The sequence below is a fragment of the Kogia breviceps genome, chromosome 5 (genome assembly GCF_026419965.1).
Source record: "Kogia breviceps isolate mKogBre1 chromosome 5, mKogBre1 haplotype 1, whole genome shotgun sequence".
Taxonomy (NCBI): Eukaryota; Metazoa; Chordata; class Mammalia; order Artiodactyla; family Physeteridae; genus Kogia; species Kogia breviceps.
Window position 1 is genome coordinate 45,856,415 of NC_081314.1, and position 12,759 is coordinate 45,869,173.

General features: G+C 35.9%; 1 protein-coding gene across 3 annotated transcripts in view; it reads right to left on the minus strand.

Moving 5' to 3' along the window:
* Positions 1-1,477: 1,477 nt before the first annotated feature.
* Positions 1,478-12,759, minus strand: part of KPNA4 (karyopherin subunit alpha 4) — a 52,033-nt gene continuing 40,751 nt past the window's right edge. For all 3 annotated transcript variants that reach the window (XM_059064983.2, XM_067033924.1, XM_067033923.1), the window contains 4 exons: positions 10,434-10,505; positions 8,507-8,669; positions 5,201-5,295; positions 1,478-3,507 (listed from right to left, as the gene is read on the minus strand). In XM_059064983.2, coding sequence (XP_058920966.1) covers positions 3,409-3,507; positions 5,201-5,295; positions 8,507-8,669; positions 10,434-10,505 — 429 coding nt within the window. In that variant the 3' untranslated portion in view covers positions 1,478-3,408. The remainder of the gene's footprint in view (positions 3,508-5,200; positions 5,296-8,506; positions 8,670-10,433; positions 10,506-12,759) is intronic.

The window sequence follows — 12,759 nt, forward strand, 5'->3', positions numbered from 1 at the left end:
CCCTAACCCCAGCTTTGTTCAAGGGACTAGCTACACAGCACTTACATTGTACTTAACAATTATTTACATGGCATTTACACTGTGTTAGGTATCACAAGTAATCTAAAGATGATTTAAAGTACAGTTGACCCTGTAGTATGTATTTAGTGAAAAAATAATTGGCATTTAAGTGGGCCTGCAAAGTCCATACTGTTCAAGGGTCAACTGTAATTTCAAAACTCACAGACAAGCTTCTATAAGAATTAGTGTTAGCCATTCCTCAAAATTCAGATATGAAAAGCTGCATAAACATTTTTTTGCATTGGCTCACAAATTTAAATGAACTCAGTTTTATAACAGTAATTGAAAGCATAGCTTCCAATGGTATGGAAGAGAGAAGACCCAATCTGGGTCTTCTCTAGCCTTTAATAGCTGTCTGGCCTTGAGCAAGTCACTTCTTTGCAACTCTATCATCTGAAGCGGGGTACTGGGACAGTTCATTCATATTCTTAAATTCAGACCCCCAAAGAACCCCTAAAACTGTATGTGTATGCATTTTGGAAGGAAGCCGGTCCAAAGTTTTCATTAGATTCTCACAGGTAACCTTCATCTAAAAATAAGTTTGCAATATATTAGGTGATCACTTCTAAACTGCTCCAGCTCTAAATACTCATATTTCTTTGTGGTATAGGAACTCTAAGGTGGCTCTCAAGATTCCCTGGTGTACATACCCTTTATAATCCCCTTTACTCAGTGTTGGCAGGATACGTGAATATGATGGATATCATTCTGTGATTAGGGTATAAGGCAAAGAGGAAGGGATGTTGCAGGTATAATTAAGGTACTAATCAGTTTGGCTTTGGGTCAATCAAAAGGGAGATTACAATGGGTGGGCCTGATTTAATCAGTCGAGCCCTTTAAAAGAGAGCTTAGGGCCTTCTCTGAGATCAGATTCTCCTGCAGACCTTGAATAAGCAAGCTGCCATGAGTCCTGCATCTGTAAGAAAATTATTCTATAAAATCATTTGGCCTATTATAACCTCACTGGCTTACTTTGAACCAGGCTTTTGTTTACTAAGAAACATGAATTATGCAAAGTACTATTATGTTCACCTTCTGGTAACTTAAGTCATCTGTAAAAACCATGTTTTGTATGCAATCTATTTGGAACCATATGTTGTAGTTACAGAAATACTTAAAATATAGCTCAAGTTGTCTCTCTCAGTCCATTTTGCTGGAGGGGTGAAAGAAGGTCAAAATCTTGGTTTGGACAGGGAGAAAGTAGAAGCAAAGATGGTGTCACCTGAACAAATTCAGTCAGTTAGAATATTAATACATCTATACTGAAATTAAATAATTTAAGAAATTCCTTCTGTAATGTTGGGTCTATATCAAAAGCTTATGAAAGACAAGCAAACATAAGCCACTGAGTTACTCTAACTTTACACTAATATATGAAAAAATCCACACAGCACACACACACGCCCCGTGTAAAACATTGCTTTGAGTTTTAATGTTTATTTCCCCAAGACAGCCTAGCCTGCACTCTACTTGGATAAATTTTACAAGCTAGTTTTCTGCTGCTTCTAGTTTTAAACTTTAACCATGTTTCTGATGACAAGGAATGCTGCAAAAATACTCTAGTTCAACAAAGAGTTATGATCACAAAATAATTTTTATCCATTCTACAGTGTTTCAGAATTACCAGTTGATTTTTAAACACAAAGTAGATATAGATGCTAATGGTGGCTAATCTGGTATGTTTCTTATAGCAAACTGTTGTTCATGCAACACTTGTGCTCAAAGGGGAAGGCACAGGATTTCCTACAATGAGCCACCTTATAAAGAGTTCTTTTTGTACAAATTAATTTATGTCACATTTAATTTAGTGTGCATAACCTCGAAATTGAGGTATTATTCCAATTTATAAAAACCACTTGCATAACTTTTATGCAAGTTTTAAAAATACAAAGTTTTCTCCCTAAAGTGGCTCAAAATAGATTGTTCATGGCTGCCTACATCTAAGATAAAAAGATTCTAAAACAACTGAACAGATTAGGCCTATTATTAAAGGTGTTCAAACCATTACTTGATTTGTACATCTACTCAAACCTCTTCATCGGTCTTTATTCAGCAGTACATATGCACCAAATTCCATTTTAGAAGTTTCCATATCATTTTCATAGAAAACAAAGTTTGAAAACAAGTAACATTTAAACACAGCACGGTATTCTACCACAACTGAAACTTTTTTCTTCTTCTTCTTTACAGGACTCAACAAAATCTAAAAATGAACTAGGCTGTAGATTTACCTCATGCAAAGATCTTTATGTTATCTCTGAAAATGAAAAGGATGGCTTTTTAAAGCACATTTTACTGTTTTATACTATTATGGTAACTTGTGTACTGCAACACAGTCTATTTTGAGGGAAATTTATGATGTTTTTTCATGCAAAAATCTACACAAATTCGTTTTGATGATATGGAAAGCTTTTCATAGCATCAAACATTCATCTGGTGCAAATGCACAGGGAAACCTTCCTGAAAGTTTTCTGACTTGAGAAGCAACTAAAAAGCCATACTAGGTAAAGTAAATAAAAACTAAAAACAAAACAAAAACCCCACAAAAAAAAAAAACTTAAAAAAAAAAAACCCACAAAAAAAGGGGGGGGAAAAAAGGAGGGGTGGGAAAAGGGAAGAAGGGAAATAGAAAACACAGGCTGCAGAGTACACCAATGTCTGCTGCTGAACTGGTCTTTGTTTTCATGTCCAGTGTACAGTAACACTTATGATCTCACTTTGATGATTTACTAGGTTTGTTATCAGCCCCCTGAAGGCAAATCAAGCTTGCATGCGTTCACATACAGCACCACAACCATACTCTCGTACACAGTCACTCCAGGACTAGGAGTCTGCTTCATGAATGAAGAGCCCTAGATTTCAAAGATGAACCTGGCTCTCTATCACTGAGCCAGACATTCATTCAACATTGTCCATTCACACACTGCTTCATAGCAAGGCCTGGGCTCATTTTCCTTTGACTTATATGGGCATCCTATTCTCTTTTATGCTTACAAGGCTTGAAGATGACATTACTGCACTTTCCCCTCAGCTGATATAATGTCAATGTTCCTCCTCAGGCACTGAAGATCTGTGACCTGTAGCCCTTTTACTCTGAACAACCTAAATAAGCATTCATGTAAAGTTTTCGTTACATTTTGCCACTCATTCTCACTCGCACCCACTCGCCATCTTGACCTCATTTGGGCATTTTCTGTGATTCCAAATGAAATCTTCACATTTTCTTTCCCGATTTAATGCAGCAGCAGATCCCATGAGCCAAGCTTGATGGATCAAACCTTTTTATATATATGTGTATATATATATATATCTCAGTGCTGCACTGTACCTAACTTCCACAACATCTTTCTAAAACTGGAACCCTTCTGTTGGTACATTGGCAGATGAATTGAAACCAAATGTTCCACCTTGTATTGCCTCTGGAACAAGGCTAGGATCTTCATCAATCTAAGGGAAAAAAGGAAAAAGAAGGTGATAATTAGTTTAAAAAAAATAGCACTGTAGTACTATTTCCATTTAAAAAGTATGGGAGGGCTTCCCTGGTGACACAGTGGCTAAGAATCTGCCTGCCAATGCAGGGGACATGGGTTCGAGCCCTGGTCCCAGAAGATCCCACATGCCACAGAGCAACTAAGCCCATGCACCACAACTACTGAGCCTGCACTCTAGAGCCCACATACCACAACTACTGAGCTTGAGCTCTAGAGCCCGTGCTCCACAACAAGAGAAGCCACTGCAATGAGAAACCCGCGCACTGCAACAAAGACCCAATGCAGCCAAAAGTAAATTAATTAATTAATTTTTTTAAAAAAAGTATGGGAGATGATGGGTGCCAACACTGTCCTATCACCCCTTTAGAAACCTGAAACACTATTTATAAAGGCTTTTCTTTAGGGATGCCAAAAGGAGAGGAAACTTAAGAGAATATGCAAAACGTGTATCTTCTGAAAGAATGAAAGAGAAGTAATACATTGGAGATGGTCCTACATCTCAGAGTATACTCACTGTAATGCTACCACTTTTGGAGAGTAAGTGTATTCTTTGGTTTATCTTCTAATAGCAATTGGAGACAAATGACTTTTGAGCTTAAAGTAGTAAAATAATAGCTCTGCTAAAAATGTATAATATTCTTTCTATATGCTTTATATCTAAAGGTTGAAATACCACAAAATTATGCACCTATAGTGTAGTTCCTATAGATAGGCACATCATCTTTATTATTCTTTTCATGATGCAACAGAGTAAACAAGACCTGCACACTGAAGTATCAGAAATCATAAGACCTTATGTATACCTAATTATCAATTAGGACTTCTAAAAATCCAAGTTTAAGACATGTGACAAAAACCACCTTTTAAAAAGTACGCTTTTCAACTAGTATTATATTCTAAATAGGACTTAGCTTGATAATCTGTAACTCTTCTTTAGTATTGTCCCTGTCAAGTTAATGTTCAAATCATGCATGCTTAACAAAATATTTAATAACATTCCTTTTTTTTTTTTTTGAAAAGTTGAGAAAATCATTCAAGAGGTCCACTGGTGGTTCTATCTATAATCACTATAATTTTCTAAGAAACAACGGCTTTAATTTTAACTTTCCCAAAGAGATGATACTAAAAATAATTCTTTAATTTCAACTACCGTATACTGACAATCTGAAGGTACTCTTCTGGACTATACCTTAAATTATATAGTAATATATATATTATTATAAGAAATACTTATATTTCTTGATAATTTTTTTCATGTTATCTTTGTATTAGTTTTTGGTCACCAACTAAAAATAACAGTGACAATATATTCAAATACAGATTAATTACTGTCATAATGGATTTATTAGAGGATATACTAGGCTTCACTGTTTTGTTTATAAAGACATCAAGGGAAAATAAAGCCTGATTTATCCACTGTCAAAAAATTATTATTTTTTTTTTTTGCCATTAGAGCTAGTACTACTTTTTAATACCTTGAAGGACTTTAAAATACTGAAATATTTGTACTTCTGAAATAAGTAACATTACTGTCATATACCTATTTCAATTCCATTCCCCCCAAATACATACATATATGTCCTAGCTTACATTTCATCCAGACTTATGTTTATACATAAAACTAAGAAAATTATAAAATTATTAAATACATCATCTGAAGAGAAGAACTGATCAATGATCTCATAGGCCAATTTGTAGATGTCTTCATTTTCATGATTTTGAAGTTGTTCAATTTTCTCCAGTCCTGTAAGAAATTTTATGAAGTGAAATAATGGTAATATTTAAAAAGCAGTGACAAAAAAGTTACAATAATCTTGGGAACACAAAATCCAATTTTTTTTTTTTTTTTTTTTTCTTTGCGGTACGCGGGCCTCTCACTGCTGTGGCCTCTCCCGTTGCGGAGCACAGGCTCCGGACGCGCAGGCCCAGCGGCCACGGCTCACGGGCCCAGCTGCTCCGCGGCACGTGGGATCCTCCTGGACCGGGGCATGAACCTGTGTCCCCTGCATCGGCAGGCGGACTCTCAACCACTGCGCCACCAGGGAAGCCCCAAAATCCAATTTTGAGGAATCAATTCTAAAGGTGAATCTTATAAATAAAAAGGTTTTATGCACAAAGATATAGCATATTTACCTTAAAAAATTATCTGAGTGTCTAACTACATATAAACATAAGCAATGAGACATCTATCTACTTAGCAGAATAACTATACACATCAGTGTTTATAAAGAGTAATAACATGTAAAATTGCTTTGTTAAAAGTTAAAAGCTGGGCTTCCCTGGTGGCGCAGTGGTTGGGGGTCCACCTGCCAATGCAGGGGACATGGGTTCGTGCCCTGGTCTGGGAGGATCCTACGTGCTGCGGAGCAGCTGGGCCCGTAAGCCGTGGCCGCTGAGACTGCACGTCCGGAGCCTGTGCTCCACGGCGAGAGGGGCCAGAGCAGTGAGAGGCCCGCGTACCGCAAGAAAAAAAAAGAAAAGTTAAAAGCTGGGAGATAGCCAGGTGGGTAGGACTCTGGGCTTGGGGAACTGACATCCCACAAGCCATGTGCCACGGACACACACACACACACACACACACACACACACACACACACACACCCCAACATCCCCAAGCCATGTGCCATGGACACACACACAAACACACACACACACACACACAGGTGGGTAGGACTCTGGGCTTGGGGAACTGACATCCCACAAGCCATGTGCCATGGACACACACACACACACACCCCCCAACATCCCCAAGCCATGTGCCATGGACACACACACACACACACACACACCCCAAAGATGCAAGGAAAAAAAAAGTTAAAAGCAAATTCTTTCTACTTTGTAGCATCTGCCAAGTTTTTCTAGTGAGCATTTTGGAAAAAAACTTTTAAGTACTTGTGATTAATAAATATGAATGTTAAGACAGCTATTAAAGTATAATGAAAAATGATCAAGATCAACCACAGTATTTCAGGGGAAAAGGGAATTTTCCCTGTAAATATTAATAAATTTATTAAATCATAGGCAGAATATATAAATGTAACCTATTGATATGCAAACTGGATATTGTTTTGCTTTTATAGGAGTAATAATTTATTTTAAGGCCTCTGAATTAAAGTGAAATTGCCCTTTCATGAGTGTTCTTCCTTTATCTATTCTTTAAGTGGAGGAAGTTGTTATGGGCATGTTTCTCACTTTTCACACTCTTTATGGGGCCCCCCTCCATGAAAAAGTTTAACTACTACATATAGGCTGAGGACTTATGTAGTGGACTGAGGACTATGGCTTCATTTCTTTTCTGAGCTTCAGGTGTTGAAAATCTTAAACATGGCATGTATGATAATTCCACAAGGATATTTCACAGGTACCTAAAACTCAAACTATCCAAAACACAATTTGTTATTTGTCATTCTTCATTTACACTGTTTATTATACTGTATTCTTATTGGTGATAATCAACAACAGTTTGAAATCTGAGAGACAAATAAGTTCCCCTTACCCTCAATACTCTATAATAAAATCTCAAAAACCTTAAAGTCTATCCATTTCTTGAATCTTGTCATCTCCCCTTTTTCTCTATTATCACTGCCTTCATTTATTGTGGCCTCACCACAATATATGGAAACCACCTAGGTGGTTTCCTGCTTGTCTCTAATGGTTCCATTCCCCTAATATCCATGGCTCCATTTAAACACATCAATTCACTAGGTAAAATCTTCCAATGGCTTGTCATATCCTACAGCAGAATCCTTTGGGAAGTTTATAAGATAAATATTCCTAGGGCTCGCCTCCAGTGAAGTAGGCAATGCTCAAGATCTATATTTTTATTTTAATATATAAAAATAAATTTTTAGTACTTAAAATGTTTATATGGTAAAAGAAAACACACAAGTAAGAAAATTTTTTAACAATTCCTGCTTTTAATTTTTCTGGTACTCCCTTCCTAATTATTTCCCTAACAGTATTCCCCATGTCCTGTTCCCAACTTAATAGTTATGCATTTTTTGTTGTTGTTCTGTCACTTTACTAACTTTAAAAATACTTACTTATTAATTTTCAAGCCTCTGAACTCTACTAAGGAAGCTGAAGATACTGATTGTACTACTCTTAGTTACCTCTCCCTTCTTTCATTTACTTCTCAACTTCTATCAGAAAGATCTTTACTTTTATGCTTATCCAGGTTGATATCATTTACATGTTATTCCACAGCCACATCTGAGACTTCCATGTTCTGTCTGCATGTTAATCCTAAGGGTTGAAAGCCAAGACATGTTGTTTACCTTCCTGGTGGCTCTGGTACACTGCCAGATTTGGGAACCACTGCCCTAAAGTATTTGCTGTGCTACAAAGCTTCTACGACTGCAGGGGCCTGCTCAATGGCTAAGTCTACAGCCTTATCTTTTGGCAGTTTCTACCTCATATTTTGTGATTCAGCAACACTAAACTACTTATAATTTGCTGAATGCTATTTCTCACCTCAGACTTGGCTCATGGTGTTATTTCTGCCTGGAACACCTTTCATCCCTTTTTACGTTATCAACCCTTATTCATCTCTCAAAATCCAGCTCAGGTGTCAGTTCCTGCTTCTTCCAGGATGGACTAGGGTATTTCCTTTTGTTGTACATTTCTATTAGGGTAATTAGCACATTAAATCAGTTCATATTTATCTCCATGACTAGACTACATGCCTTGAGGGCAAGGACTGTGTCTTGTTTACCACTGTCTCCCCAGTACCTTATTTAGCACAGTGCTTGTTCGATATATGGCAACAATTCAGTTACCTAAGCATATGCAAGAAGCTGAGCAGGACTATACATATAGAATACAGTATTTACTTCATTCTGTTACTTGATTATCTAAGACAGAAAAATACAGAAGTGCTATATTAGTTAGAAAATAAAAGTAGTTACAAAAAGAACATTAAAATGTGGAATATCAATCGCTTATAATAAACTTACCTCCACATTCTTCTATAAGATTGGCTATGGTTTCTGCCTCATCTTCAGCCATTTTTAATATATTACTTAGTCCATCGAGTACTACTTGCACAACTTGTGCATCTTTTACAGTCAGCAAATTGCAAAAAGGTGGGATAACATTTTGTTGGATTAGGTAGGCCACCTGAAGAATGAAAATACCATGATAAGTGTTAAGTGAACTTCATTCGTGCACCCTATTATCTCACTGGAATAATTTTTTAAAAAATTTTCATTACTATTTATTCATTTATTTATTTGGCTGTGTTGGGTCTTCGTTGCTGTGTGTGGGCTTTCTCTAGTTGCGGTGTGCAGGCTTCTCTTGTTGTGGAGCACAGGCTCTAGGCACACGGGCTTCAGTAGTTGTAGCACCCGGGCTCAGTAGTTGTGGCTCACGGGCTCTAGAGCGCAGGCTCAGTAGTTGTGGCGCATGGGCTTAGCTGCTCCATGTTATGTGGGATCTTCCCGGACCAGGGCTCGAATCCATGTCCCCTGCATTGGCAGGCGGATTCTTAACCATGGCACCACCAGGGAAGTCCTCACTGGAATAATCTTGACTTTAAAATCTTGAATATGGAAATATGACCTCACCTCTCACATGTTAAGTTAGACTACATTAATCTAACCTTCTTTTCTTTTTAATGTAGTATGCTTATTTTTCATGAACTTAGAAAAAAAAACTGAAGTGAAAATGAAGGACTCACTCAACTTCATATGACACATTTCTTTGCCATAAGGAGTATCTCCTTCAGAGATCTTTTCTAACATTAAGAAATTATGAAATCAGTTAAGAGGCTGGATGATTATTTTTTTAAAACTACAACTGTTCAATTTGAGAGCATCCTGTAACTCTTTGCTATAACATTTAGCACTCATATATACCTGGCCACCTCTCAATTTGCTATTCTATTGGCTCCATAAAATTTGCAGAATATTCTTCTATCATTTTTTTATTTAGTTATTTCCATGTATTATATTTATATTCTACTCTGTTATTCATATTTGAGTGGATTCACTGGTCACCACCAGTCTATACCTTATTTGTGAAAATTATCAACTCCAAATTCATCCTTTTTTACTTGTCTGTGAAACGTATCTTGGACTTTTTTTTTTTTTTTTTTTTTAATTTAGTTTTGGCTGCATGGGTCTTAGCTGCGGTATGTGGGTTTTCTCTTCTCTAGTTGTGCCGTGCGGGTTCCAGAGTGCGCGGGCTCAGAGTTTGCAGCAGGCTCTCTAATTGAAGTGCATGAGCTCAGTAGTTGTAGTGCAACTACATCGTGTAGTTGTAGTACATCGAACCCGTGTCCCCTGCATTGTAAGGAGGATTCTTTACCACTGGACCACCAGGGAAGTCCCCCATATCTAGGACCTTTAAAACTCATTTTCTTTCACCAGTTGGCACAATGTTAAGCTTTGTCACCTGCACAACTATGAGAGTAAGTGTCACTTTACATTTTATGCCCTAGGCACCTCACATTGTTTACTCTAGTTCTTAGTCCCAGCTTTTTGGTTGAGTTTAGTTCCTTGTTTGGTTTGCTGACAGATAATTTTTGTTGTTGTCCATTTTAAGGAGAATCTGTGAGGCAGTTTCATTCTGCCCTATTAACCTAAAAAGTCTCGTTTTTTTCTTAACACTGTTAAAAAAACAAACAAAAAAATCAACCCTGACCGTAAGCGCTTCATCTTACCACGTATTAGAAAATTCTTGTAGGCCAAGAAGCTGGAAAGAAAACACTTCACATCTATGATATATAACTAAAGGAAGTCAAGGTGACACTTTTATATATCACAGAATGCCTGTTATCTTGCATATGTTATCTTAAATTATGATTTACTAAAATCTAAATCTTAGAATTAGTAGTACTGTTATTTTATCAGTTTTGAGAAGTTAAGTAAGAGCTGAACTTACTTGATCTTTCCTTCCGCTAATTGTTAAGTTACTTATGGCCCATGCGGCTTCTTTCTGAGTGCCAAAATCTCCCTGTAAAAGCAAAGTAAAGGATACAAATTGCAATATAGGGTAAACTGGAAAAGGTGTTTTCTGAAATGATTTTTCAACTGCTTATTCCCCTAGGTTTTCTTCTAGCCTTTCTATATACATATAATAAAGATAAGGCTTTGAACTCAAATTACCCTAAACAAACGGAGATTCCTTTTTGTGAACTTTTCCAGCAACAAACTGACTTGATATTGCTGTTCAGTAATATCAGATTAATGAAGTCAATGATAAAATAAAATCAGTCAAAAAAAAATAAAAGGAAATGTACAATTGTACTTTAATCAAAGAAATGTCAAGGGTAAGGTATCCTTTTAAACACATAAAGTTTTAAAAATGAAAATACCCACCATTAATGAGACTGTCATAAAGACATTATCCTCATATATTGTCTTTCAAATATAAATTGATAAAATAAATTTTAAAATTATTTTAAAAGTCATATATATGATTTAGTAATCTCACCTTTCAGAATTTACCAAGCAAATAATTCAAAACAAAGTAATATTATCTTTCCATATAATGTCTTAGCAGCACGTAAGAGTCAGAAAGTAAAAGCAACTTAAACAACAGAGGAATAACTAATTACAGCAAATCTAAAGAATAAAATAATAACCAGCCACTAATGTTAAGATGACTAGCAACTTGGAAAAATGCTTAGGATGTATTAAGAAAAAAATATGTAAATAAGAATGAAAATTAAAACTGCAGTGAATTAACACAACATTGTAAATCAATTATACTTCAATAAAAGAAGAAAAACTGCAGTGGGATATCTACTCTTATTTATCAGATTGAGAAATCCCAAATATGTGTTGGTAAGACTGGTAGGAGTGTAAAACGGGACAATCTTTCTAGAAGTGGACGGGCATTATATAGCAAATTTACATATATGTCTATTTGTAGATCCAGTAATCCTAAATACAACCTGGCAAAAAACATGGAGAAACACTTTACATAGGCATTTCCTTATATTTAAAGTATAAACAATAGACGAATAAACCAAAAACTAATAAAAATGATCATCTGTAAAGGAAGGGAAAGAACAGGGAGGAATGGACAGGAACAGAAGTTAGACCTTTGTGTATATACCTTGAAAACAAAGTACATATTTTTACTTGGAAACTATAAATGCTTCATATAACCAAAACAAAATAAAAAACAAGGGAATTCCCTGGTGGTCCAGTGGTTAGGACTCCACGCTCTCACTGCTGAGGGGCCCAGGTTCAATCCCTGGTCAGCGAACTAAGATCCCACAAGCCACACAGTGCGGCCAAAAACAACAACAAAAAAAAAACAAAAAAAACCCAAAACCTAAAGTAATTCCCCCAAATAAAATACAAACAGAAATAACTTAACTGTATATCAAGTTGAATATGTTAACCACACATACAGGAATTATTTCAAGTGACATTATTTTTAAGTACACCATTGATGGAATACATCCTAAAGACAAAAAAGTCCTCAAGGAAATCTCAAAAGCGGAGTAATCATGTTGTTAGTGTCAATGTAGTCTTGTTATTTTGATTTTATATTATATATCTCAATATATAACTCAAATAATTATGTTCGTGTTTTTGGAAGATTTCCAGCATAAAAGAGATAAAATATAAAATCGAAGAAGTAAAAATAAAAACACTGCTACCTTAAATACCCAGTAATATCTGATAGCTTCCTTTCATTCATGATTTGTTTTTTATGAACCTCATGTTCATAAAATTACAATATGCATATTTTTCACTTTCTTAAAAAAAAAAAATTACCACCTATTTTGTTCATTCAAGCCTAGATACCATGACAACCTTGTAGCAATGATCATCCTTAGTACCTGAACTATGATCTTTAAATACCATTTGCTACAAAAAGGAACCAGGACACCCTGGAAAATAGTTAATTCCAGGTGTAGATCAGAAAATATACAAGGTAAGCCTAGGAATCATATCGCATCCAAAAGGTAGAAAGCGCTCAAAAACTACTGCAGTGATGTAAAAAAGACACAGGCACCAAATTTAAGAGGTTCCCATTGGTCAGGGACAACCTGAACATCAGAAAGAATAACTAACTACAAAGGACTAAAACTTATATAAAAAATATTCACATATGTAAATCCATAATTTCCTTAATGACACTAAAAACTTTACACTCATCTCCTTTTGAGGTCATAAGGGAACCATGTCATTCTAAAAACTGAGTGATAATGAGCAAGAATCAAACATTTGTCTTGCCTTTCCTATAAGAA